The 27,994-nt window shown below is 45.7% G+C and overlaps 3 protein-coding genes and 1 long non-coding RNA gene across 5 annotated transcripts; 3 read left to right on the top strand and 1 right to left on the bottom strand.

Annotated features, from left to right (window-relative positions):
- Positions 1-936: 936 nt before the first annotated feature.
- Positions 937-2,241, bottom strand: LOC131104199 (uncharacterized). Its single transcript, XR_009119744.1, has 3 exons — positions 2,168-2,241; positions 1,523-1,620; positions 937-1,031 (listed from the first exon to the last, which is right to left on the bottom strand). It is a non-coding gene; the product is annotated as an uncharacterized LOC131104199 (long non-coding RNA).
- On the top strand, positions 2,168-13,843 carry LOC131104196 (A disintegrin and metalloproteinase with thrombospondin motifs 5). Its single transcript, XM_058051128.1, has 8 exons — positions 2,168-3,831; positions 8,679-8,811; positions 9,028-9,195; positions 9,535-9,818; positions 9,915-10,098; positions 10,174-10,349; positions 10,428-10,603; positions 12,111-13,843. Exons 1-8 carry the CDS (start codon positions 2,782-2,784, stop codon positions 12,790-12,792), a joined length of 2,853 nt encoding a protein of 950 aa, XP_057907111.1. The 5' UTR covers positions 2,168-2,781; the 3' UTR covers positions 12,793-13,843.
- A 1,757-nt stretch (positions 13,844-15,600) lies between these two features.
- Positions 15,601-21,090, top strand: adamts1 (ADAM metallopeptidase with thrombospondin type 1 motif, 1). The gene is made up of 8 exons (XM_058051173.1): positions 15,601-16,431; positions 17,290-17,630; positions 17,702-17,834; positions 17,913-18,370; positions 18,455-18,641; positions 18,719-18,897; positions 19,308-19,483; positions 19,561-21,090. The coding sequence occupies exons 1-8, from the start codon at positions 15,885-15,887 to the stop codon at positions 20,297-20,299; spliced, it is 2,760 nt and encodes a 919-aa protein (XP_057907156.1). The 5' UTR covers positions 15,601-15,884; the 3' UTR covers positions 20,300-21,090.
- Positions 21,091-23,282: 2,192 nt separating this feature from the next.
- cyyr1 (cysteine/tyrosine-rich 1) lies at positions 23,283-27,843 on the top strand. 2 transcript variants are annotated; one of them, XM_058051286.1, is made up of 5 exons: positions 23,283-23,340; positions 23,444-23,630; positions 24,132-24,231; positions 24,914-25,074; positions 27,234-27,843. In XM_058051286.1, the coding sequence occupies exons 2-5, from the start codon at positions 23,552-23,554 to the stop codon at positions 27,365-27,367; spliced, it is 474 nt and encodes a 157-aa protein (XP_057907269.1). In that variant the 5' UTR covers positions 23,283-23,340; positions 23,444-23,551; the 3' UTR covers positions 27,368-27,843. The 2 variants fall into 2 exon arrangements, with proteins under 2 accessions (XP_057907269.1, XP_057907268.1); XM_058051285.1 differs by lacking the exon at positions 23,283-23,340 and having other exon boundaries at positions 23,347-23,630.
- The last annotated feature ends 151 nt before the right edge of the window (positions 27,844-27,994 follow it).

The following is a 27,994-nucleotide window of genomic DNA, read 5'->3' as shown; positions in this document are numbered from 1 at the left end:
ACCACAACGGATCAATGCAGAGGCCACATTACTGCGTTCAGTTGCGTTCCATCCTTCCGTCACTCATGCGGCCTTCGTCTTTTTAACAATTACCTGGATAGATATTTTATTAATCTGCAAGAGAAATTCATGTTTCGTTTGCTTGATGCACAAACTCCGGATCCATGACAATTTCGAAGCTCTTACATTGAAAGCTGATTTTCATCCTGATGGGAATTAATGGTTTTACTGAGCATGAAAGCAGTATGGAGTGTGTGTGTGTGTGTGTGTATGTGTGTGTGCGTGCAGAGGAGCGGAGGGGATCCTGACACCATCACTTATAGGCAGAGCTTGGTGGTTATGTAAACGGATTGGCTTGTCAATGAGCCGTATTGGATTCTCTCCTTTCCCAGCCACGGGTGGAAGTGGGCTGCTTCCACACACGTGGCAAGGCACGCAGAGGCCTTCGCTAGTTGTTCTGGTGTCGTGCAATGCTGTATGCAGCCTGCGGGTTTCTATGCAATTGTGTGTGTGTGTGTGTGGATAACGTGGGTGGTTTATGTCCATATGGTTGTTTTGGCATACATGGTCTCAGATGATAAGGATTAAAAATCATCCAATGAATGAGTGTGAGAGATTCAAAGAGGGAGGGAGAGAACATTGTGTGTTGTGTGTGTCAGTGCACGCACACAAACAAACAAGCAGTCGACGTCTGCCTGACATCACAGCGACCTGACCAAACATCCTCTGTCACACACACAGCTCGTATTTGCTCTGCCTTTACAGGCGTCTTTTACTGCGGCGAATACACTTGACAGTTTGGTGTGAGGGCGAAGCAGCCGGCGGTGGGGGTCCGGACACCAGACTGGAGGACAGACAGAAAATAAAGATGGGGTGAGGAGGAGGCGGTGGGGGATATATTGCATAACAGCTCAGTGAATTGGACATGCGGTTTACCTCGATACTGGAGCCACTGCGGTGGCCCCCAGCTCAATAAAGCTAATGAGCCCCGAACTCAACTGTGTATTGAGAATCTGCATGTTGCCCCATGCCTGTAAATGTCAAAATGTACAATTTTGGCAAGAATTTTCATTGATTTCATTTCATTCCACGTTTGGCTGGACTCTTCACATCCTCCCCAGCTCTTATGCCCACAGCTTGGCCCTCCACCTCACAGCCAGACCTGCACCAGGGGCTTCGGTTTAGAGCGCTGACATGGGCCCTCATTACTTGACACAACAGAGTGGTAAGACAATATGTGCACTGCAGGTTGGGAAGTTCTGAGGGAGGCCTCCAGCGGTAATGGCTTCTGTTGGTGACTCAGCACACAAGTGGCGGCATGGAGACTCTTAAGTCTCTTAAAGAAAAGCCACTCTCAAGTTCTTGTAATTCCCAGACGCCAGCGCCAGTGAGGCGTGTGCAGCTGAAACCCTCAGCACACAAACGCATGGGTGTCCCACTGGCGCCGCCTCGGACATTTCCCTAATCCATGCCATTTCTAAGCGCCGTCACACACCTGCACAAGTCACACACATACACACACCTGTTTTGTAACTTGCTCAAGCGCATCGGGATGAATGCACTCAGAGGTTTCCATCCTTGATAGGCACCATTTCCGTTTCCCACGGGAACAGTAACTTCCTATTCAGGGAACAATCATAAATTATCTAGTCCTGTTTGCAAAAACTCATTATTTAAACCCTATTGGTACAATGTCAATTTTTTAAATCAATGTGTACAAACTGAAAAATTAAACAAGGGGATAATTAACACTTGTTGGGGACATTTAGCCTCCCCGGTACATTGCGCTAACATGTTAACATTATCATGGGGTGGACACATATATGAGCACTTACCACTATCATGCTAACATGCTAAAATGTGCATGTTAGCATTGCTAGCATGCTAATATTGTCATAGTAGAATTTTTAGTTGTTTTCATGGTTAAACACATATGAGCAATTTACACTATCATGCTAGGTGTTAACATAACACTTGCATGCTAGCTTGCGAACAATAGTATAGTAGCATTTTTTTCATAGATAGACGCTCTAATGCAGGGGTGTCAAACTCGTGCCATGGAGGGCCGAGACACTACAGGTTTTCTTTCCAGCTGGTGACTAAAGCAGGTGATTTTAATGATTAAACCTCCTTTGGTTTGAGGGAAGGAGCTTGTCAATTAAATTACCTGCTGTGCTTCAGCCCTCTGTCAACACTGCTCTAATGCAAGGTGTTTGCATGCTAATCTTAACATTTTTTGCGATTTTCATGCTAGGTGTTAGCATGATAATGTTAGCATTTTTAAGTCATTCAAACCCTTCCATTGTATGTTTTCCTGGTCAACGAAAACAGTCAAAACGGTGTTAGACAGGAGCTTTATTTTTTTTCTCGACTTGAAGCCGTGTTGGAGGACTGAGAGGTTGTTCGAGCATAACAAAGCATGGAAGTATTGTTCAGGTTCCTCTTCTATCCTCTCCTCCAGCACTTGACTGCTTCGAGGAGAGAAAGAGAGCTAGAGCGAAGCGGGATGGAGGAGTGGTGATTGAGCGCAAAGGGGGCAGGACTTTTACTCTCCTGGTCCTATTAAGAGCAAACTTTCTCATTTAGTTCTCCAACTTCAGCCCTGACTGCACACAGTTTCTCTCTGCTTCTGCTCTTTTCTTTCATTCCTGCTCCTCTCCATGGTTTTTCTTATGCGGGACATAACAGGATGCACTTTTGTGAGTTGCCTCTCAGCTCGTCCAGAGTGGCTTTTGTGATCCGGACATAAGCGTGTAGATGCTGGACTGTGGTGAATGAACAATGGTGCTGCTCCTTGGTGCCGCGGTCAGGGGCTTGCTCTCGTTGCTGTGCGTGCTGCTGGAGTTGGAGCTCGGCGGTGGGGTGCCTATTTTCCAGGGTTTCTATCTCCCACCTGCGAACGGATCGCTGGTCACACCTGCCAGGAGGACAGATGGGGTCGTACGGACTATTGATCGGATTTATAACGGAGGTGGGAAGGCTGGGTACTTGGTCTACCTGGACGGGAGTCGCTTCCAGCTGGACATGGAGCGCGATGAGTCGATGACCCCCCAGTATGTGCTCGCCATGATGGGGGGCAGCTCGTCTTTGCAGCGGGGGTGTATGTACAGAGGGACTGTGGACTCCAAACAAGAGTCCCTGGCCGTTTTCAACCTCTGCGGCGGCGGTCTGGAAGGCTTCTTTGCCGTGCACAATTTACGCTACGCTGTCACGCCGATCATCCGGGCCAGAGGACACGAGCACGACTCGCGCGCTCTACAGGACAGGGACGCGGAACGCACACTCCACGCGTTCACGCGCGAGAGCTTCACGTTTGAAGCGGCGCGCGACGGCCGTGAGAGCTGTGGCACGCGCGACACACGCAGGGGGCGCAGGGACGCGGCGCGGAAACGTCGGGTCAAGGGTCGCGAGAGGACGTGGCGGGAGAAAGAGGGGCTTTCGAACGGAAGGAGATGGTGGAGCCAGTTCGCCCGAACCCCACCTCCGGACAGCCTCATGCGACGAAAGAGGTCCGTCTCCCGCGCCAGACAGGTGGAGCTTCTCCTGGTGGCGGATGAGACCATGACCAAGAAGTACGGGAAGGACTTGAACCACTATCTTCTCACGCTGGCTTCCATCGCGTCCAAGCTGTACGGCCACGCCAGCATCGAGAATCCTATTCGGCTGTCCGTGGTGAAAGTAACGACGGTCAGCGAAAAAGATAAAGGGCTGGATGTGACCAAGAACGCGGCGGCGACCCTGAAGAGCTTCTGCAAGTGGCAGAACCAGCAAAACCCACTGGACGACGACCACCTGCACCACCACGACGCCGCCATCCTCTTCACTAGGCAGGTAAACGATCTTCACTCGCTTGCATTGCGGCCAGGTGCGCTGCTAAGGCAACAGAGTGACGCCATCGCTTGTTTTTATTTTGATGGTGGGCAGCTGCTTGGCTGTGAGCTCTTGGCTCAGTGGGTGGCATTTAAACGCACATGAAAGTTGCTGACACGTCACATTAGTTTCCCCTTGACTCAGTGCGTAACGGACACATATGGAGACCAAAGTGAGTGCTAATTTTGGCTTTGAGCTGTCAGATGTGTTCACGTTATTCTGCCGAACCTGCTTCCCACATGTCCCCCCATGCCTCTCTGTCTTCCTCTGTTTGCTGAATCTTGTGTGCTTAACGCCGCTCAGCGTCTGTGAAACATCCATAAAAACTGTATTTCCTGCGCCTGGTGTTTTTCTAGGCAGACTCCTCTGTCTCCAGCCTCCCCTTCCAGTCCGCTGACAGCGTTCAAGCCTGTGTGACCTGAGGCGCGTGCTCGCGAATACGTACGCAAATACTTCCCAGGAATTTTAAAATTAGCTGCAGGGGTCCCCAGCAAACTCAACTGCAACATAATAAGGCGGTCTCCTCCGCCTTGCATTATCCTCTCCCTCTCATCACTCCAGTCTGCACATTTTTTCCCAGTTACTTCTACAGCATCTGTCAGCTAAGGCTGTCAGAAAAACAAACGTAAGCTGTATGGAGACCGCACTAATTTATCCCGTCTTTCACCCAGCCTTGCTTTAGCCTTCGTCTGCACCACAGCCGCTCTTGAAGCAAGCATCCAGGGTATTACTTTGAATCTCCACGGTGCACGTGCCAGGTCCGTGCCGTCATTCTTTGGCTGGGGTGTCGGATGTAGTTGGCAGAGAGTTCCAGTCCCTGCGTGCCAACCACCTACGAACCCTGTTGACACTACACCTGCTCGGGCAAGCCCGCAGAGGCGAGCGGCATCTGCAGGTGGCTGGTTTTGGCAGAGTAGCTGTGGAAAAAGATAAAATGATACAGCTAAGGCATCCACTGGGGTGGACCAAATATTATCCTTATTATTATCCATGCAAAAGGTGTTTTGTTGGCCAGGTCGTGTGTGTATATTGTGTATATTCACACCTAATGCTGCACACATGTTCCTGAAAACTTTTCCATTTCTTCATATTTGAATCTGAGGAAGCAGGTGAACCACCTACTCGTCACCCTGTAACACAGAAAACAAAGTTTTCTGCATGTCTTTTGGGCAAATTAGCCTAATTGCTGCTCTTTTGTGACCCCACTTTTGGGTCATGGCCTTAAAAGGCTCACAAAGGCAGTCACCGGTATACTTTAACAATGACCTCTGACCTATTTGTCTCTGAAAGCCTATCATTTGGATTCTCAGCTGCGACTGAGCATTTAAATTACCGACACTTTAACCTGTCAGTCAATGTGATGGGCAGACATGCACATCAAAACACTGCAGGGAAGCAGTCAGTGAAACGGGAATGCACAAGCCACATTTTTGTGTGGAATCCAGTCATGTGACGGCTAAGGTTACTGTTTCCCTTGAAATAGCGCTGCCTGGAAATAACTGCATTTGGCTCAGGTGTCTTGTGCAGCTGCATTATGGGGAAAAACAAAACACAAGGATATGTGAGCTATTTCCCAATTGTCTCCATCTGACTGTTTTATGATATTGTTTGGTTGATATTTTTGGTCAACCGATTATCGGCCAGGCTTATGCTGCGCATTCATGTTGATTAAAATTGATTAGTGTTATTTAATGTATAAATGGGTAGAGATTAATTATACTGCAGAAATGTGACCTACGGTACATGTTGATGTTAATAAAATCCTGAGCAGTAGCGCAAAGAAACTTGAGAGTGAGGAAGAAGGACAGAGGAAGTAGCCAAAAACCTACCACTTCCACACAAAATGGGAGACCTTCTTTTCACTATGTCATGTTGGACAAGCCATGGCAGACTCCATGCGGTGTGAAGGTAGTCTAATCTACCTAATGCCTAATACTACTGATGCCAAGTGACCAGAATACTACATATAACTCAATATGCAGTGTGTGTGCGGATGTACGTTGGTAAACATCGCTCCCCGAAAATGTACAATTTTCAAAACCATATGAAAACAGGTGCATTCAAAAACTGAGGTTTGACTGTATTCAAGTTGGTGATTTTCTAATATTCAGGAGGTGTTTACCTGACAAACTGAAACACAACACATCTGAAATGCACCCTTATTTAAAATGTGACTGGGAAGTCCATTCAGTCCACCTTTACATGTTAGGATTGGTGCAGTAGCAGAGCCCGTTCGACTCACTGGGTGTCACATATACTGTAAATGTCAGGCTGCAAAGCCACAACGAGTGTGTGTTTATGTGTCGGACAGTAGACAAAGATTCGGGAGCCAGGTGGAGATGTTGACAGACATACGATGTGTGTGCTCCTGTTTTCTTTCACACATCACTCAAATATTTGTATGGACATTCCCAGCATGTGCTTGCAATGCTGCTGATGCAGAGACAGGTCAAAGTCAGTCACTTTTGGGATGTTCTCTCGGGAGTCAGAAACAAACTGATACATTTGGGCTGAACCGTGCCATGGCATTGAATGCTAAATGACTGCCTGGTGAGATGTCCTTGGTGCATAGTAGGGATGCTCTGAGCAATCGGACACCAATCAATATTGGACGATTTCCATGAAAAATCATGAGCTTGGCATATGCGAATAAAGGCTTGTCAACACCAGTCCCCCACCCACTTTCCTTCACATTGCGCATACGTGCCAAACCAAAAACAAACATGTCTGTTACCTGCCGTTTGTGACAGAGATACAAATTTTGCACCCTTGAAAACATGCCAGGAAAATACCTCACTACGGTAGCATGTTAAAAAGTTTCCATACGAAGATACTTGATGTGTGGTGAGTTTTCGAGGCTCATGATGTTGTTATCAGTGGAACGGCAGCCAATGTATCCAAAACGCTCTATGTGTGACAGTCAGCAATCTGAAGTAATTAACCCAGAGAAAAATAATTGCATTCTAGACTATATGGCCAGCTTGCTGTCTCACTTGGAGCTTGCCACATATGTATTCTCACAAGGAAATGTCTCATCCTCAAAGTTTCACTAGTTTCACTGTTCTCTTGAAAAAGTAAGTCAGATATGTTTTTGTCTAAATGAAGGTGATTGTATGGTTCCCCTAATCAGCACCATAAAACCCTGATGGGACAATCCCTAAGGCATAGTAATCCTTTAGTCAACAAAGAAAGCCCCCACTTTGCACATGTACACTGACTTTATCCACACAGTTATGTCATTTAACCTCTTACATGGAATTTGCACGTGTGTGGCGCCGGCTCCTCCCTTTCCTGTGCACTTGACAAACCACCAGCACCTCCGTGAATTTTTGTGTACATCACAGTGTACATTTCCCAGCTCTCGCCGCCATCACAGTCAGCCCCTCTATTTGTTTTAGCTGTTCTTGATATTTCACACATGTTGTACTCCGTCTGGCATCTGTTGACGACCTGTAGACAGTCCCTGGAGCCCCTAAGCCTCGAACCTGGCTGGCGGGCACACCACATGGACCTCACCCTCGACTTTCTATGTCTCTATCTAGTTGATATAGCTCATTTGCAACATTTTCCTCAAATGACGTGTGGCAAAATTGATGTGGATGTCAAAGTGTGCATTTTGCTGCTGATGTAAATTATTATTATCTTATATTACCCTGGCAGAGTGTTGATATTGTTGTTATGGATTTGTGCAGTGACATCAGGTGTATTCACTGCAAGCGAAACTTGCAGACATTTAACACGTGCGTCTGGCTGGCTGTTTGTTTTACTCAAATCTTGGCGAAGACCGATCGGTCTCTCAGGCGGCACATGACCCCCCAGATTGTCACCTGGCCTGGGCATCCATCTTGCCACCTGTTCCTGTGTTATTTCTGCCAATACCCCTGGAACTCCATGCTCTCCCTGTTCTGCTCTTTAATTTCCGGCAACCCTCTATAGTCCTGGGCCCATTTCCTTGAGTTTGTTTCTCTTTCTGTCTCCTTTCCCATGTTGTCTGTGAGAGGCAAAACAATGTTAGGAGTAAAAGTGAGCATAATTCTCATTTTTTGTTCTTTTTATCCAGGTTCTGCTGTAAAAACATGAGCTTTTACAGCATGGCCTTGGATGGGTTTGGTGAAGAAATAAATACAAAGATGTTGGGGTGAAAGACTGGGAAACTTTCTATACACTCCAACTGTTAGATGAAAAACAAACATTGTGCTTGTCCGCGCATCAGAAAGGAGAGGGCACTCAGCGGGTCTGAGTTGGCCCTTGCTGGCCCTGAAAGTATTCATCAGTTAATTGGCAGAGAGCCTCTCTCTTGTTGCATTGTGCATGTGCATCCTGTGTATTTTCTTTAACTCCATGTATTTTTTGCAAGTTGACTCTATTGGTATATCTGTGTGTGTGTGGAGTGTTTCCACCCAGTTAGTCAAGTGTGAGTGCAGAACACAAGGCAGTTTGTTCCTGGAACGAGTAAACACCCTCCCCGTAGAGCCTCTCCCCCGCGACCCGGCAGGCCTGTCAGCACCACTTAACGTGACGATTCACCTTCCCCGTGGGACATGTTTGTGTGTGTTTCCCAAGGCATGGATGTTTGTGTGCACACGTCCGTTTGTGTCTGCACTCTGATGTGACAACGAGATTAACCGATTGATTGCGGTGCTTGGCAAGCTGAGGCAGGCCGCCCTGAGGCCTCATCGGCATGGATGAGTGCGAGTCAAAACAATCGATTCCATGTCCCCACTGTGGGGTGGACAAATGGTGGAGGAAACGTTAAAGGACACTGTGCACATGAAGTGTTTTGATTTTGTTGTGTTGGCTCTGTGCAGGACCTCTGCGGCCACCACTCCTGCGACACCCTCGGAATGGCGGACGTTGGCACCATCTGCTCTCCAGAGAGAAGCTGTGCTGTCATCGAGGATGACGGGCTTCACGCCGCATTCACCGTGGCACACGAGATAGGTAAGCATGGATACGCACAGGAAGACGCAAACAGAGACGCAGATGCGTTCGGACTTGCTCATCTGTCAGCACTTCTGTGGTTGTTGAAGAGCACGAGCGTCTTGCGTGCTCTCTGTGTTTTCTTTACTCATTCTCATTGCGTGTGCAAACCTGTGGCATCATTTTATTGACGCCACGTCGCCATAACATTTCAATGTCTTTCCAACACTGCCTCAGGCCATTTGCTTGGTTTGTCCCATGATGACTCCAAATTCTGCGAGGAGCGCTTCGGCGTGAACAGCGACAAGAGGCTCATGTCCTCCATCCTCACCTCCATTGATGCCTCCAAACCCTGGAGCCGCTGCACCTCGGCCACCATCACAGACTTCTTTGACGATGGCAATGGTGAGTTTCTTTTCAAGCATATTATTGAGCGAACAGAAGCAAACATCTGGAATTATTTTAAAAGTGAGAGCTCTTAGGAGCCTGTAAAAGATTTATACTCTTTCGGCAAATTGCATCCATGTGAGCTTGATTTGTTTCCCACAGTGTCTATCACTGAGCGGGGAATGTTATTGTATTTCAGCCAGTGATCATGTTTCCTACTTTGCAATGGCCATAAAGCATAGTGAGAAGGATGCAAAAATACCATTTATCGCATTCTTCGCAAGTGATTGAAACCATACACGCACAATTTGTATTGCATTAAATGACTCATTATATACTGTTGTGTCCCTGCTGCAGCTGAGTGTCTCCTAGACTCTCCCCACCAGCCTCTGCTGGGCCCCGAAGAGCTCCCAGGGCAGAGCTACGATGCCGTGCGCCAGTGTCGCCTGGCCTTCGGTCCAGAGTACACGGTGTGCCCTGGGATGGACGTGTGCTCTCGGCTGTGGTGTGCAGTGATTCGCCAGGGACAGATGGTGTGTCTGACCAAGAAGCTACCAGCTGTGGAGGGGACACCCTGCGGGAAGGGACGCATCTGCCTACAGGGGAAGTGCGTGGATAAAACGCGCAAAAGGCACTACTCGGTAAGAGGTGAAAAATGACTTCAACGCTTGCTTCCTTTCTAGGCGAGCGTGGAAAGCTTGATGTGACAACCCTTTCCACTCTCCTCTGTGCCGCAGTCATCCAACCATGGCAGCTGGAGCTCCTGGGGTCCCTGGGGTGCATGCACCAGAACATGCGGTGGTGGAGTGCAATTTGCCCAGCGGTTGTGCAACAACCCGCCACCACGGAACAACGGCCGCTACTGTACAGGGAAGAGAGCCATCTACCGGTCCTGCAATGTTACACCATGTCCACCATCAAGTGAGTGCTGCACAATGTATTTGTGTAGGCGGCATCTAGAATGAAATACTCAATTTTTTAAAATGTACTCTCTAGATAAGAGTTTCCGGCATGAGCAATGTGAGGTGCGCAACGGCCCACAAACAGATCCGAAAGGGGTGAAGACTTATGTTGAGTGGGTGCCCAAATATGCTGGGGTTCTCCCGAAAGATGTGTGCAAGCTAACCTGCAGAGCAAAAGGAACCGGCTACTATGTGGTGTTCTCACATAGGGTGAGCTACTGGAACAAATGTTGCTGGGACATTTGAGCAAAATAAAGCGCAGAGAGGTTAAACAAACTTTGATTTCAGGTGATAGATGGGACCGAGTGCCGTCCTTACAGCAGCTCGGTGTGCGTGAAAGGGAAATGTGTTCGAACAGGCTGTGACGGCATCATCGGCTCCAAGCTTCAGTTTGACAAGTGCGGCATATGTGGAGGCGACAGCACGGGATGCATACGAGTTGTGGGCAACTTTACCAAGAAGAGGTAAGGTCACCTACACTGGTGAACATGTTTTTAAGGTTAACGGCGGCAGCATGGTTCCGAAGTAGTTCAACCTGTAGTTCAACCAAGGTAGGAGAGAGCACTTGCTTACTTTGTTAGGTGTACTGTTTAGTCATTTGATAACTGAGTGTACAAAAACCAAGACATACTTGTAACAGTTTCCATTGAAAACTGAGTCCTCCAAAAAACTATAACGGACATTCCACTTTATATGTTTGTACTTTTGATACACATGATGTGGAAGTACCATATCGTGGTTTATATCACATCATGTCAAGTCCATGTATGATAACTTGATATTTACTTGTACTTTTAGAGCATTTTATCAAAAAATACTTACTCCACTGGGACCCCATATCATTTCGTAAGCCCGTGAAATGAGGAGGATAGGACCCCCTTTAAGCAATGAATGGACCTCACCCGTTATGTGTGACAAGATGACGAGAATAGCAACAATTTAGTAAAAGAGCGACTTAAAAAAAAAAAGCAATGAAACCACGATGCGCATGCATACTTAATTAGAAAAGCATCAGAAAGGACAGATGCTGTTCTTTAATTCATGAATCTGATGTAACCGTGCATGTCCACAATGGTCGTCTAAGACGATGCTTCTCTACTGGTTTGGATGCAGGACCCACCATCACCCTTTAATAACAAGCGGAGGGTTTTCTACTCCAATGGAATTTAATTAAAAGAGAGGTGAGCCAAGACGGTGTGCCAAGTTTAATAAAAACCTATTTACAAACTATATATTATTTCAACAAAAAGTGTCTGTAAAGGCTTCGAAGTCTGAATAGCGCAGGTCAAAAATACAGTATTTGAATGTACAAGTAAAACTATTACTTTGAATGCTTCCGAGAGTACATAAACACAACATTCACTCACAGTCATCTCTGGTTATCAGTGGATCTCAAAAGGCGTACGTGGTCCAGAGCAGAAGTGGGGGTCAAGGCTGAAGTGGGCCACAGGAGAATGCTTAGCTTCAGTAGTCCATTAAGAGCTAATTCATTCATTCATTCATTTTCTACCGCTTATCCTCACGAGGGTCGCGGGGGTGCTGGAGCCTATCCCAGCTGCCTTCGGGCGGGGGAGGTACACCCTAGACTGGTGGCCAGCCAATCACAGGGCACATATAGACAAACAACCATTCACACTCACATTCATACCTATGGACAATTTGGAGTCGCCAATTAACCTAGCATGTTTTTGGAATCTGGGAGGACACCGGAGTACCTGGAGAATACCCACGCATGCACTGGGAGAACATGCAAACTCCACACAGAGATGGCCGAGGGTGTAATTGAACCCTCGTCTCCTAGCTGTGAGGTCTGCGCACTACATTAAGAGCTAATGCTAAAGCTAATAATAGCTTCCGATAGTACACCTGACTATGGCTTTTATTGTTTGCATGGTCATTTTCCTCGTCTGTAAGCTACATGTGACTTCCCATTTATGTTAACTCTATCTTGTCTTTCACCCTGACAAACAGTAAGGGCTACACTGATGTAGTGAAGATACCTGCCGGCTCCACCCACATCAAGGTTCGTCAGCACAAAGCCAAAGACCAGACCCGATACACCGCCTACCTCGCCCTCCGAAGACCCAATGGAGATTACCTCCTCAATGGCAAGTTCATGATCTCCACCTCCGAGACCATCATTCCACTCAACGGCTCCGTACTCAACTACAGTGGCTGGAGTCAAAAGGATGAGTGGCTTCACAGCATGGGCCCCGGGGCCATGCAAGAAGCCTTGGTGGTCCAGATCCTTGCGACAGACGCTAAAAAGCCCCTGGATGTCCGTTACAGCTTCTTCATGCCACGCAGGACCACTCCACAGCAGCCACCGCCCCTGCTAGTACCTAACCTGAATGTAGCCCATTTACAGGGCACGACAACCGTCACAAGTAGAATCACCACCGTTCGCACTACTACGTCCCCTTCCACTCCCACTGTCCTAGTTCCAACACCGACAACAGCTATTGTTCTCTCCACATTACCACCCGGGCCCCAGTGGGTGACAGGAGGTTGGATGGCCTGCTCCAGGACTTGTGACACTGGTTGGCAGAGCAGGACGGTGCAGTGCAAGGACCAGGGTGGGAAACTGTCCAAAGGCTGCTTGCTGAGTTCCCGCCCCTCTGCCTTCAAACACTGTCTTGTGAAGAAATGTTGAACAGGCAGGAGGAGGGGGGGGCACTATGGACCAATGAATTCATGACATTCTCGAGAACCCTGATCAGGACTGGGGATGTTGAACCAAGTCTCACACTCAAGCTAATCAAGGGACAATTTGGTTTCTAGCCAAGGACTCTGTTCCAGCATCCAAATGTCTTTTGTATGTATGTGTGTGTGTGTGTGCGCGTGTGTGTCCTGAATGGAAGGGGCACACATCGTTCAACCTCCAGCTGACTTCCCAGAGTTCCAAGAGAAGGCGGCAGATGACGACCAACAATGGATGGGGAAACCCTGACATTCGGTGTTGAAATGGTGCTTCACACTTTGTCCATGCAGCACAATAATATTGTACAAAAAGTCGGGGAAACGACTTGGGATAACGACCGAGATGGTGACACGCTCAGGTTCCCGGGAAGTTCCTTTTCACTGCAACAACTCAGGAAGAACGTTCTTCCTTATGACACAAGTGTTGACTTCATTTAGTATTCCCCTGCACAGTGGAGAGGAACGCACAGTCAACTGCCGGAGGGGCAAAGTAACCACAACCCTCCTTACCATTCATGGTGCATTGCTTCATTTTTGAAGTGTCTGTGTGTGTGAGTGTGTGTGTGTGTGTGTTTTCTGACATGCATTGAGCATAGTGACAATGCAAAGACATTCCACTGGCAGAGTCAACTTTTTCCATATGTGCACTCCATTATATTCCAATTGACAGAGTCATTGTATACATTCTGGGACGGTGAATGATTTCAAAGTATGTGTGATTGTTCCACCATCATTACAGAGCCGCGTGCACATCCGCACACCTCACTGAAACACACATTCCCATGTGGAAAGCCCTCTCGCCGGACAGCAAAGACACAGCACTGAGCTTGTAATTTATTGTTTGTACAACTGCTATGTGTGAATAACAAAATATTGAGATGAGGTTTATTTATTGTAGTAATTTTGTATCAAATTACTATTTAACTTAGGACTGTGCAGAACCCGCAGTGTAAGAATATAGTGTTTCTTTTTTAGTCCTGAAATGATGTACATAAAATATCTATATTTAAATATGCTGGCGTCTCTGTCTCTTTATTTGCCCCTGGGAATATTCTGAAAATCAAATCAATTGAGTAGTAGTCAGGTATGTTTTTTTGATACAGCCATACTTGCCTCCTGGACGCCTTCCTGGTGAGGTGATCCAGGCATGCCCAGCTGGGAGGAGGCCCCAGTGCTGACTTATGGCAGACTGGAGGTATTATGTCTGCAGCTGGCCTGGAGCCTCTTGATGACCCTTGGGTGGGTCTGTAAAATGTGGCTGGATTAGCAGAAGAAAATGGATGGATATATGGATTATTCCTTATTACACTAATTTGCTCTGTCGCAGATGACCAAACCCAAAAATGACAGTGTTCAATTTCATACAATTTGATACCGATATCAACCAATATTGCATTTTTATACTGATTATCAGACATCCCTAGTAAAAACAGATAAAAAGAGGCAGTTCATGACTGGGACACACCTATTCCGCCTAGAATGCCTGCTATTAAAACAAAGTTTAATCATTTAATTACCATGCTGTAACCATGTAGCAACAGGCGCATCCATTATACTTTGGTCCTTCTACGCACTTAAAAACACAGCAGTGGCGGCTGCAACTCCAATATGTAGCATTACCGTGCGGGACTTGCTGTAGACGAGTATGTGGTGAAGCTAGTAGCTCGTTGCTAGCCCGTGTGCTGTGGCAAGGTGTCACTACGCTATTTAAAGTAGTTCTTCATCGTAACAATGTTAATCACAACAATAATAACAATATAGCTGTAGCTTGGTCAATATTAGGTCAGATTATGTAAATGGAGGCATTGTTGGGGCTTTTTTTAGTTTTTTTTATAGGCGGAATAGTTGTATGCATTTTTAGCTGTCTTTAGAACAAAGCACAATATAGTAGCGATTGTCCCCAACAAGCGACATAAAAAAATAAATGTGGCCTTAATATAACACAATGTGATACAACATCGCCATCTTCTGGTTAAATTGAGGACTTTGTTGCAGCAAAGCGGTACTCGACTTTGGCTCAAGCCTGACATCTAGCGGGGAAAGATAAAAGCGCGGCTGCCTTTTTGAAAGCGCTGATTCTTTTAAGGTGGACCAGTAAATAGGACTTGAGTGGCCCAAATGTGGCTTTTTTGATTAAAGTCGTGTTGCGACTTGACGCAAACGTTGTATATATGTATATATACGTTGTATTAAGTTTATTTTTAGTATTATTTCTAAAAATCCACTTAAAATATACAAAAGTAGAATAAAGATGTGAAGTGTCTGGTCGGAGAATGGCGTGCATCATTAGGTGAAACTTTTGAGCAGAGGAGAATAGGTCCGGGCGGGTGGGGCGAGGAGCCGGAGGACGGGGGCTGTATCTGCCTTGGTTTCAATGGAGGAGTTCTGCTGCGTAAAAGTGCCGTTCCACCTTAAGACCTCATCGGCCCATTTCTGCGTTGCATTGCGGGTCTTCGGTTCATCACAGCTGCCTCGGTATGGTCCTGACCTGCTTGCCTCTTTCAGTTCTTCAGAAACTGATAAATAAGAATAACGGCGAAAATGAGAGTTTGTTTATGGCATATTCACAAAGCTATATGAAAGGGTTAAAACGTCATGTCGAGGGGAAAGCTCACTGTCCTCTACAATGATTATTATGGCAAGTCTCCAGGGTTTGGCCCCTCTCACATCAAAGGGCCCTCAAAAGGGGTGGCACCCGGGGGGCCAGGGGCGTATATAAGGAGGGAGAGTTGTGACTGCAGCGCAAAAAAGGAGAGAACACATCAGAAAGAGTCAGCAAAACTTTCTAAAGACTAAAGACAGTTGCTGACACTTGAGAGGAAGACCTGTCGGATTTACTACTGAGATCCAGATTTTATTTTCATTTCACTGACTTTTAACTTTAAATGGAATTTTTCACTGGATGTTGTCCCCATTTAGACATTTTTTAACGTAAATTACGTAGTGCGTAATTTGGGTTTTGTGTTAGTTTGAGTTGGTAGCATTTAAAGTTACACCAACTTCACTTGACTTTCTTCTGCTGGTTGGATTCCATTATATATTCATATGATGTGGCTCTTCTGTGTTTCCATCGGTTTTGTGGCCGCGCTGTGCGTCGGCGCCTGGGAAGAGAGCACCGTAGTTCCAGTCCGGTTAGACGCCGAACCGGGGGGAACCCTCACCCCAGGCGAAACGCAGACGAGGGTGTACAGGCTTGACGTGTTCGGTGAAGAGATGACTTTAGAGCTGGAGCCCGATCAGACGTTTCTCGCCCCGGGGTTTGTCTTCCACGTTGTGGGGACTCCCGACTCCGAACCGAACCGCGACGACGAGACTGGGTGTTTCTATTCCGGCACGGTGAACGCGGACGAGCACTCCGCCGCGGCGCTCAACCTGTGCCAGGGACTCAGAGGTGGATTTTACTTTCACGGCCAAGAGTTCTTCATCCAACCTCTCAATGCAAGCGAGGAGGAGAACCGGGAGGATGTGCACGTCATTCGCCGGAGGGGTCGCGCAGCTGCTGGAGAGGAGAGTTCCAAGTGTGGGGTCAATGAGGACGAGGAGAGGGTGCCGAAAAATCTGCAGGAAGAGTCTGGAAACTCAGAGCAGACAGGTAAGGAAATCATATTTATATTTTATATCGTTGCCTAAAAGTCTAAATGTACTGTAAAACCAATTTTGACGGCCGTACACTCCAAGCCAGAAGAGGCGGAGTGAGGGGTCAAAGTGGGTGGGATGTAATGGGCAGGGCGATACTGCAAGGTTAGGTATCGATTCGATACTAAGTAAATCCACACAATCCAAACTCTCTAATATATATTTAAGATAATGTAACGTCAGTAAATTATAGTTATTTTTTTTATTTTATGAAAATGTCAGTAACATAAAAAAATATCATTCAGATCATTCCAATCGTATAGTAACATATAAACATAACATCAATACTGTAGCAATACAGTTGAAAATTGAAAGAACAATTGAAAATACTGTAACAACACAACTTATAATATGGTGCTCATTGCTCCAGTATCGGCTCAATACACCCGTGACTCTTGATATCGACACAATCGATATTTGTATCGATTCAGGGAAGTACGAATGGGGGCGGGTGTGGGGGTGGAAGCAGAGCCAGACGGAGCCGTGCAAGCTCACCTCCTGGTACAGAAATGTGTCCCTCTAGAGAGGATTTTCTTCCCTGCAAATTTGTAAGTTTCCACCCGAAAAGGTCATTTTAATAATGTGGAGGAGGAGGAGTCATGGGTGGCGTGACGTTGAGTCACGACAGTCTGCAATTCCCATCAAAAAGCAGAGTCAAAACATAAAAGACATGAAGTTTATGCCAAGGAAAATACCAAGTTGTGTTTGCAACGTCACAACGACTTTTAATCTGTTAACGTCCTGGACGTCCAAAGTGCATAGAAATGTGGACGACTTCAGTCGAAATAACTAAATCAAATCCCCGTCTCTTCAGCCAACCGCAGGACCAGACGTTTTGTTTCCACTCCTCGCTACCTGGAGATCATGCTGGTGGCCGACCAGTCCATGGCCGAGTTCCACGGCGCCGGGCTCAAAGCCTACCTCCTCACCATCATGGCGGTGGCCTCCCGTCTCTACCGTCACCCCAGCATCCATAACTCCATCAGCTTGGCCGTGGTCAAGCTACTGGTGGTCTATGAGGAAGAGCGAGGCCCCCAGGTGTCGTCCAATGCCGCTATGACCCTCCGCAACTTTTGCCAGTGGCAGCGGCAGCACAACCCTCCCAGTGACCGCCACCCTGAGCACTATGACACCGCCATGCTCTTCACGAGGACGGTAAGTTGGTGAGATACGGAAGAAAAGCAAGACTGAAAACTGTTTATTGACTTTTCCCTTTTCTCCTGTAGGATCTGTGCGGCGCTCACTCCTGTGACACTCTCGGAATGGCCGACGTTGGCACAGTGTGTGACCCCGACAGAAGCTGCTCAATCATCGAAGACGATGGACTACAAGCTGCCTTCACAGTAGCACATGAACTTGGTGAGTAGATAAGGATGATGTTCTGATGAGATGGACACATTGTGTGCACTGCTGAACGTTTGTACATGTGTCCTGCAGGCCATGTCTTCAACATGCCTCATGATGATGCTCAGCTTTGCTCTGGGGTTAACGGTCCCCACTGGGGCTCCCACATGATGGCCTCCACTCTGTCCAATCTTGACCAGCAGCAGCCATGGTCCCCTTGTTCCGCGCTCATGGTCACCACCTTCCTGGATAACGGCCACGGTCAGTGTCTGCTTGATAAGCCCGTCAAGCCCCAACCGCTCCCACAGCCTCTTCCCGGGACAGTCTACGACGCCGACCATCAGTGTCGCCTGACCTTCGGTGACGACTCCCAACATTGTCCGGACCTGAGCACCACCTGCGCAGCTTTGTGGTGCACAGTGACAACATCCAATGGTTTGCTAGTGTGCCAGACCAAGAACTCTCCGTGGGCTGACGGGACCCCTTGTGGACACGACAGTTACTGCCTGGCTGGACAGTGTCTCACAAAGAGCCAAGCTGCGAAACATCAGGTAAGAAACCTGACTTGATTTAAACCAGTTTCAATTCAAATCCTGAAGTCTGAAGGTATAAACTTGTGAATTTGGTGTTTCTAGACTCCTGTCAACGGTGGCTGGGGAGCGTGGGGGCCCTGGGGTGATTGCTCTCGAACCTGCGGTGGAGGGGTGCAATACTCCTTCCGATCTTGCGACAATCCTTTGCCTAAAAATGGAGGCAAATACTGTGAGGGCAAGAGGATCCAGTACCGCTCCTGTAACACCGAGACCTGCCCTGACACCAACGGTAAGCCAGTGCTGGTGGACCTAAAACCCACATTGTATTCGATCAACATAAACCTCACCGTTGTGTCATTTTCTTAGGCTTGTCTTTCCGGGAGGAACAGTGTCTTGCGCACAATGACATGTCAGCCCAAGTGTCTCTCGGATCAGGAGAGGGTGTTGAATGGGTTCCCAAATATGCTGGAGTTTCGCCCAAAGACCGTTGCAAGCTTGTGTGCCGGGCCAAAGGAACGGGATACTTCTTTGTCCTCAAATCTAAGGTAAGAATTCATGATTGTATGTGAAAGTTTGGGGTCATACTGGCGCATAATTACATGCAAGCCACTTGATGGCACTATTTACTCACCTACACCCATGACTGTGACTGAGGGAGATTTTTTTCCACCAACGGGAAGGTGGTGTCCTATTCCATTGCATGTTTAGTTTTGCTTTAAAAGCAGCTGCCTTCCTCCGCTGTGACAATGACAAAATCATGGAGAACATCTGGTTTTACTACATTTAAAGACTCTAAAGTCTGTACTTTCAAGTGTCTGTGTGGCCGTGTCATCATGCCACGCCACCAATTATGGCGCACATGCCTTTCCACGTGCCTTTCCACGTGATGTGGAGCACGCTGAACAGTTGAGTCCTATGAATGACTAAGTTCCAATTGTCTCTCGGTTTCCCACAGGTGGCAGATGGAACACCCTGCAGTCCTGATTCCACTTCAGTTTGCGTCCAAGGTCAATGTGTCAAGGCGGGATGTGATCGTGTTATTGGCTCCAACCAACGCTATGATAAGTGCGGCGTGTGCGGCGGCGACGGAACCACCTGCAAGAAAGTGTCAGGGTCACTGGAACGTGCCAGGTAAGAACCCAGACCATTTTTACAGTTTTTTCATGAATGTGTACATGATTTGATTCAATTGGTTGTCGTCGATGCAGGCCCGGGTACCAAGACGTGGTGACAATACCCACAGGTGCTACCCATGTGGATGTCAAGCAGCGTTCCCCTGGAAATGGCCGCCATGACAACAGTTACTTGGCAGTGCGCCGCCAGGATGGCACCTACCTGTTGAATGGCGATTATAAGCTAATGACCATGGAGTCAGACATCACCCTGCGAGGGGCACTGTTGCGGTACAGTGGTTCTTCCGCCAGTCTTGAGCGACTCCGCAGCTTTTCTCCTCTCCCTGAGCCTCTAACCATTCAGGTATTGTCTGTGGGGGAGGCCCCGAGGCCCCGAGTGAAGTACAGTTACTTTGCCCCGAGACCCAACAACGCTGCTTCCCCCAACAACAACGGCGGTCGGCGGCATTCCATCAACGCCATCCGAGAACTGGGCGTAGCTGAATGGACTCTGATGGAGTGGGGTCCCTGTTCCCAGACCTGCGGAGGAGGCATGCAGCAAAGAGAGGTGGTGTGTCTGGACCCCCAAGGCCGCCCGTCCAAAGATTGCCCTGAGGAGCTGCGTCCTTTGGCTTCCCGCTCTTGTGCCTCTCAGCCTTGCCCTACCTGGCTGCTCGGGGAGTGGTCTCTTTGCTCCAAGACCTGCGGCCGGGGTTTCCGCAAACGGCAACTTCGCTGCATTGGCCACGACGGCCGCACACTGACGCACGACAGCTGCGACAGCAAAGATCGTCCACGACCCCTGCTGGAACTGTGCTATCAGAGCGCCTGCTAAGGACTGCTTCGACAATCTGACCTCTAGTTCCCAAATTCATGAAATCTACATGTCAGTGACTGCGTCTGTCGTTCCCCTCCTGTTGGGAACCACACTGACTGTGTCAACAAAGTCTGCCATAGCGTAGCGGCGGCACACCTTGTCTCCCAAATGAATGAATCTCAGCATGCTGTTTACCATCCCGATGTCATGCTTGTGTGTGTGAGCGTGTGCAGAGATTTGATGCATGTTTGTCCAAGCTGGGCTGGACAGATTCAAAGGGTGTGGAGATTATTGGGGCGTATATATATGGAGAAAAATAGTGTTCTACTAACTCCTCCCATCAGGTATGGAAAATAAGATTTATTCTGAACTGTCAGTCCACATTTATTTATCACAAACCTGTAGCACTTCACTTTTTTTTTTTGTTTTTGTTTTTACCAGTGGCACATTGTAACGCTCATTTTTTTCTCTCTGAATGCCTCGTATTTTGTCATTTAGCCATATTTTGAAAACCAAAGAGTTTTGTGTGTACGTGTAATGTATGTGTGTGTATGTGTGTGTGTGTGTTTGGAGACCTAAAGAGGGACTTGTCTCCTGCTACTACTTCATAAGTAAGTCTCTCCTGCCTTCTGCGAAGGCAATTTGTTTTTTGCAGTTGTCTCTATTGTACAGAATATCCAAACATTATTTATTTTTGTACAGCCTGTTATATATAATCATGTGGCCTTTTTAATATTATTTTTTATTTGTTATTGAGATCACAGAAGGAAGTAGGATATATAGAGTATTTATACAGTGTTTATGGTCAAAGGTTCATGAATAAAATATCACATTGACTCATGCAACTGTTGTCTCCTCTTTTCCTCTTTTGGAAGTTAAATGGATTTGACACACAATGTTAGGACCACCAAAAGTGGCCCTGCGGGCGCTGAAAGATGACCTCCCGCCTTGTCATCTGACTCTGCAGCAAAAAGCAGGTCATTATCCCGCAATTACGGACGGTTAAAAAGAAAATTAGACATATGAGTACAATACATAAAAGACACATCGTATGCTGTAAATGAGCACATTTTCTAACCACAGATTTGTTCCTAATATATCAGTCTACTTTTTTTTTACCTGCTTGCTTTTTCATGCCTCAGCATCATTGCAGTTTGGAAGAAACATCTGGAAGGCATTATGAATCATTGCTGCTCCATGTGGGTGGCAGAGCTAAATTATCCTTCCCCTCACTGGGTTCCTTGCTTGTTTGAATTATGGACTTTGTCATTCTGTTCAAATGAAAAGGGCAGAACTTTTGAATATGTTGGCAGTGACTGCAAATTAAAGGACTCAACAAGGCGTTAGAACTTGCAATGGATGGATTTTGGGAATTTTATCTCAATTTGTTAAAATATTTACAAGTACATGTCACACAATTTAATACTTAGATAATTAATCATTCATACCATGTCCAAAAAGGAGAGAAAAAAGCATCTTGTGGATTTGGGTGCTCTTTGGAACCAACATAATGGATGTCCTTTTTTGCAGTAGTGAGTCAAGTGTGCTTTTGTGCTTATTTTCCCTTATCTCCACACAATAACACAGATACGGTGACGCCAGAGAACAGTGGATAACTCAGTGATTTATAGCCAGAACATGTTGTACCTTATGCAACATTAAGATATTTCTTTCCACTTTATGTTGTACAATAATCCCTTTGAGCTTCGAATTTCCCGGCTTCACTCTGTTAGGGATTGGGATGTCCGCTATTGGCTTTTTTGCCAAAAAAACCAATATGCTGATATTATCTAACTCTCAATTTACAATACCTATATCAGCCGATACACAACATGAACACATATGTGTTGTATACACCATTTTTCTAATATCGGTTTTCATGATCGGGGAAAAAAAAATCTGATACCGATATCAACCGATATTGCATTTTTATACTATCGGCCGATATTTATCGGTACAATTTTAATGCTGACACTTGGTTGTTTGTTCTTAAACTTGATTGGATGTTAATTGATGCATTCAATTAGGCCGATTCTGTGGGAAAATGTGGTGTCTTTCATGAAATTACATAATGACGTTTAGTTGAATACTGAATGAATGAATGGGGTCATATTTAACTCAACATACTCACTGAAAATCTCCGGTATTTTCAAATCATCAGACTCAAGTCCGAGTCAAGTCCAAAGTCATCATAATTGTGATCCGAGTCTGATTGGGGTCCAAATTCGTATGATTCCAGACCACACCCCTGGCCAATCGGCAATTATATTCTGATTATATTTCAATAAAAGTAGTACCAACTTTGGCTATGACTGTATTGTGTCACCTTGTAGTATTGTTATATGGTTTAATACTAAAAGACAAGTAATATGATCAGGATGTTACTAAAGTTCATGTAGGTCTATGAAACATTCAGTGAAGGTAGGAAGAGAGTAAACCACAACGAAAGTTGCTAAATGAATATAGTAGACGAAAAGCAGAACCGTTGATGCAGCCAGTAGTCATTATGACTCTGTTTAAACGTACTTGTCTTGAAATAAACGTACTTGTCTTGAAATATATATATATATATATATATATATATATATATATATATATATATATATATATATATATATATATATATATATATATATATATATATATATATATATATATATATATATAAATTTATATATAATTTTATTTTATTTTTTAAATATATACATATATATTTTTGGGGGGCCTAATATCTTTGTCAAAGGCAAAATCACAATCACAGTATTACTTGATAAGGTAATACAGGCATTTGCAGCACCGCCCACCCATACTTTGTAAGTCATAATCAAAACGCACAACACTTAATAGCAGTTATTTCTTCAGAATAAAATCGTAAATTACATTTCAGCACAAAATCCTTACATACAAAAATATACTGGTTTTATTTTGAAAGCGTTTCCCAGAAGTTATTTTTCCGGACGCTTTGGCGACTTGATCTCGCCCTCTCTCTCTCTCTCCGTCTCTCTCGTGCAATTGGCGGATGGGAGGAGGAGAATGGAAACTTCAACAGACGCTTTGAGGTGTGTTAAAAGCCACTCTCACACGTGGAGTGGACAAACGGAGCTTCAACTTTTTTTGGGGAAAGAACAGATAGACAACTTTGTTTATGTTTCTCGATTTTAGTGAGACCGTATAGCTCGGGTAAATGCTGCCTCGGGGTCTCACTGTGTGATGGGCCCGAAGATATTTTTCGACTGTGTTCACGGATAAGGAGGCACAGGAAGGAGGGTCATGGAGAACCTCTGGAGGGGGACGCAGGCGGTGAGATGGGAACTGCTAAGAAGCTCGTTGCTGTTTTGTGCTTTCTCTGGTAAGGTTTTTTTGTGTCAGAATTTGTGTGCTTTTTGTTGGGAACTAACCTTTTTAAACAAACCTCATGAAAGTTCCAATTAGAGTTGTGTGTGTGTGTGTGTGTGGTGCGCGCGCGCGCGAGTGTAAAGGGGTGGGGGGTGTAAAGGGATTGTCTGTGTGGAGAGACATGAGCCAGGACTTCCAAGGACCACCCATGAAGAGCCATCCAGGACCTCCTGTTGGTATTTACATGGAAAGATAGCAGCTTTAGTATACTGAATTTAAAAGTCAGGTTGCTTGTGTCCCCTTCCATAACGTCTTAATTTCCAAAATGGGAAATTTGCATAATTATGTTGCCCTCCGGTGCATGTGGAAAGCAGACAAGCTTGAAGTTTGTTTTCCTTTCTATTTCAATTGATGGACTCTAAATGGAAAAAATGGTGACTCTACTATGACTACTATACTAGTATTAACATCATGTTTAAGTCTTCTATCTAAACCATGGGTGCATGTGTTGCAGGTGTCAGTGAGGCCCAGTGTCATGGCTGTCTGGAGTACTGCTGTGAAGGCTCGCCACCATTCTGCTGCTCCTACTACGCCTATGTTGGGGATGTCCTTTCGTGAGTTATCAACTATCTCCCATCTACTTTTAATGCAGGATAAAACTGTATCATTGTTTTGTAGCTATAATTATTCTCTATCAAATGCATTTGCAGACATTGTCAGAGCCCTCTTGATATGAAATAACACCCCTATATTCACCTTTACGCTCATATTAGCCAATAAAGTAGATATAAGTCCATAAGACGTGTGCTTGTGTTGCTGTAAATGTGTCGTGGTGCTCGGAGAGCAGAGTAGCAGGCACACAGGAAGTGACATCGGGTGTTTAGAGTTGGAATGGATTACTGCCGCAACAACAAAAAATCTTCTTCTCTCCTTTTTAATTGTGAATTGCAACCACTCGTGTTAGTCCCTTCCTTTCTGCTGCGTCGCCAAGATGGCAATGCTTGGCGACTCACCCACCAGCTGTCCTTTAACTTACCAAAAGCATCTGACCTTTGACCGATGCTTGACTTGGTTCATCACAGCTGCTTTATCGCTTTGCCGAGTTGTCCTCTGTTTAGATACACGTGTATTGATGTGTGTACTGTGTATATTTTACGGCTATTGCGCCCCGAAATGATCACATTTATAAAGCCGGACATGCTGTCTACACAACTCACAACGCTGAGTCACATGAGATGCTGCGCCGCGTCTCCATGGCAACAACCTAAATCATTAGTGACTGCTTGTGTGTTCCAGGGGCACTGCCATCTCTGGGATCGTGTTCGGCGTGGTGTTTCTGATGGGAGCGATGGCGGCCTTGTTCCTGTGTGTCTGTATGTGTGTGAAAAATGGACACGGTGCCAGGGTGGGCGTGTTCAACACCTCATACATCAACACTGTGACTGAGGGCTACCCAGGTGAGACCACACTTGTGTACCGCTTCACGTGGATGCTGCTGTATTATTACTCCATGGTCTACATAGTCCTATATTTATGGCCCTCAGTCTCCTGTTGGATAAAAGGAACACCACCAAAGGAGAAAACTGACTATTATGCTTTTTGTGGTTGAATATTGCCGATTATTAATCAAATAAATGCAAATGTTACATATTTTGGCCTAAATTAAGCATTTCAAACAAATTGCTAAATAAACCAAAACATACATATAAGACATTCAGAAGACCTATTCATACATGATGATATGTAGTATTCTACACTGGTCACTAGGTGTCAGTAATGTTAATATAAGGGACAACAGACTTTTTTTGCAAATTTGAATGATCTCTCAACTGGCACAATAATCCCTAAACTCAACTTTCACCCCGTGACGTCACTTCCTGTCCGCCCCCACTCAGCATCAGAGCACGAGTCTTATATATATCTTAAATGGCTTATGTTCTGTTACGTCTACTATATATGAGGAGTTTTGCAGACATTCACTTACCACAATTGAGTCTGGAACCAATTAATTATTAGTTATTAATTCATGTTGTCCACTATGACACAAAGCTAAGATGTCAATGTTTTGCTCAGATGTCTTAGCATATTGTGACCTACTCCGAGTTGGTTTTAGCATCTTCAAAATGTATACAGTGATCCAACCATTTTTTTTTTTGTGGAAAAAGTTTAAACACCCTGCACCAAAGAGATCCATCCACCTTGGCTTCAGGCTCTGATATTCGAGCTGCTGTTTTCAAAAAGATTCACCCTTTTCCAGTTAAATGTGATCTCTCTCCACGCGAGGAAGAACAAAGACGATCTTTAAAATGCTAAAAATACTTACTGCTCCCCTGCTTTACCCGCGTGTTTTGTCGAAGTGGAAAAAAACAGACTGCTCATTACGCTTGCCGGTACGTTGTCTTCACATTTAAAGGTAGCACCCCCCGAACTCTTTCATCATTTATTTATCACCTTTCATTCTCTATATTCTCATCTTCATGCAAGACTGGACTGGCCATCTTAGCTCTGCCTTGCAGCTGACGATCACATTTCACACACATTCACATTAGAGTGTTGGGAATCCTTTCATTATTTTTGCCTGCCGTGCCTCAGCAGCAGATGAAGGGAATAATGTTGCTTTGTGTGCATGTTGGTAAGATTTCAGTTGGGTTGGGTTTCTCTCAACTCGTAGTTCATATTTTCAGTGTTTTTTTTCATGGGGAAATGCCAAACAGGATATTTTTGCTGATGCAACACTTACATAGTTAATGTATCTGTCTCCTCTGCTGCTTTGAAGTTTCAGTGGATAAAAATGAATCGACCCCCTGCTGTGACCATGTGAATTATATGTAGTACCTCAGTCTGGCCGCTAGATGACAGAATACCCCCACCAAACTGTGACGGGTTGCTTCAGGAATAATTCAGAGCTGTAGAAAAGCCAACAGAGGTTTTTACTGCTGTTTAATTTTTCTGGTCTTAAAGGGGAACTGCACTTTTTAGGGGGGATTTGCCCATCTTCCCAATGAAACATAAACACATTTCTTTCCCTTTTCTGTGCATTCTAGCGCAAGAAAATTAGATAGTATGAGCTAGCTAACAACAACGGCATGGGAATTACCTATTTTGATGCTAAAGCCCTCACAAAAAAACGGCAACAGTGTTCCATTTACATAATTAATAACATACAGACTTGTATATTAACCAAGCGACAGCTATATTATTAGTGTAGCCGCTAACATGAAAGACTATTTTTATCTGGCGGTTTAGCACGATGCATTGCTAATCGCTAGTCTCAGTGGATACCCATCGCTCCATTTCGCTACAAAGACTGGAGCTGGAAGACACAGCCATCCCAATGTGAGCGGACATTGTAAGTGTTGTTGCTGTTGACGGAACTAGCATAAATATGCGTATCAATGCGCCCTAGGAAATCTTGCATTGTTCTGCTGATATCGGGCCGATAACTATCAGTACCGATAACAATCAGACATCCCGATGTGACACAGGAAGATAAGTGATAGTAATTGTTACAGGATTAAATAAAACTGCTTCTTCCTACTTCTTTTCAGACATGTTGATAATGGTGATGCTCCATGGTGGAACCATAATAATGTTTCTTCTTCTTCCTTGTCCACAGGTCCTCCACCTCCATACACCTACGACTGTGAGCTGTACCCTCCACCTCTCCACCCTCCGCCTTACACACCAACTCAGTCTGAGCCGGCCAACTATTCCCCCCCACCTCCTTACCCGGGGTGCATGAGCAAATAATTTGCAACGTATCATCCACTGACCAGCTGAAATGAAGCTCTCCCAGGCTGATTTTGCAGGCCGGAAAAGAACCTCAGGGAGCAGGGCCATGTGCAATAATGATTCAGCAAGCAGGTCATCTGAGCAAAATCAAGCAGAGTTGAGTCGCTTTACAGACAGTGTTGGGAAAATGAATAATAATTGAACACGATGTACGAGAGGACATTGAGGCACTGCGAGCCTGCAGCCACCAAACCAAAACGCTTTATCAGTTTCTGGCTGTGCACTTCAAAGGTACTGAGCTGCTTTTTTGAAGGTGCAGGCTACTTTTTAAGGATATGAGGGAATATTTCAGTTCAGTTTTTTTATTCCTTCATTATGGTGTATGGTGTGGAAGTGGCAGGGCAGGGCTGGGATATATTTTACTTGAAACTATGTAGGTGAACTGAGTTGATGGCTGTGAATAGTGGATGAGACTTTACTGTTTTTAACGAATAAATGACATGTCTCCTTGCTGTTTTCACTGGTGTTGTGAATGAAAGACACTACATCACATTGCTGTGTGTACAGTATTGGCATTCATCGCCAACATGCATTGAAGGGGTGCGCGCGCAGGCGCCGATATCGGGGGCGAGCGCGTTAATCCCA

This window comes from Doryrhamphus excisus, chromosome 16 (genome assembly GCF_030265055.1).
Source record: "Doryrhamphus excisus isolate RoL2022-K1 chromosome 16, RoL_Dexc_1.0, whole genome shotgun sequence".
Taxonomy (NCBI): Eukaryota; Metazoa; Chordata; class Actinopteri; order Syngnathiformes; family Syngnathidae; genus Doryrhamphus; species Doryrhamphus excisus.
This window is presented reverse-complemented; position numbering and strand designations above follow the sequence as displayed.

Bases quoted from the DNA above. Each gene is read 5' to 3' on its own strand.
- LOC131104196 (XM_058051128.1), top strand. From the start codon at position 2,782: ATGGTGCTGCTCCTTGGTGCCGCGGTCAGGGGCTTGCTCTCGTTGCTG. The intron at 9,196-9,534 runs GTGAGTTTCTTT...TCCCTGCTGCAG, and splicing joins CTTCTTTGACGATGGCAATG to CTGAGTGTCTCCTAGACTCT. The intron at 9,819-9,914 runs GTAAGAGGTGAA...TCTGTGCCGCAG, and splicing joins CGCGCAAAAGGCACTACTCG to TCATCCAACCATGGCAGCTG.
- adamts1 (XM_058051173.1), top strand. From the start codon at position 15,885: ATGATGTGGCTCTTCTGTGTTTCCATCGGTTTTGTGGCCGCGCTGTGC. The intron at 16,432-17,289 runs GTAAGGAAATCA...CCGTCTCTTCAG, and splicing joins TGGAAACTCAGAGCAGACAG to CCAACCGCAGGACCAGACGT. The intron at 17,631-17,701 runs GTAAGTTGGTGA...TTTCTCCTGTAG, and splicing joins CCATGCTCTTCACGAGGACG to GATCTGTGCGGCGCTCACTC.
- cyyr1 (XM_058051286.1), top strand. From the start codon at position 23,552: ATGGAGAACCTCTGGAGGGGGACGCAGGCGGTGAGATGGGAACTGCTA. The intron at 24,232-24,913 runs GTGAGTTATCAA...TGTGTGTTCCAG, and splicing joins TATGTTGGGGATGTCCTTTC to GGGCACTGCCATCTCTGGGA. The intron at 25,075-27,233 runs GTGAGACCACAC...CCTTGTCCACAG, and splicing joins TGTGACTGAGGGCTACCCAG to GTCCTCCACCTCCATACACC.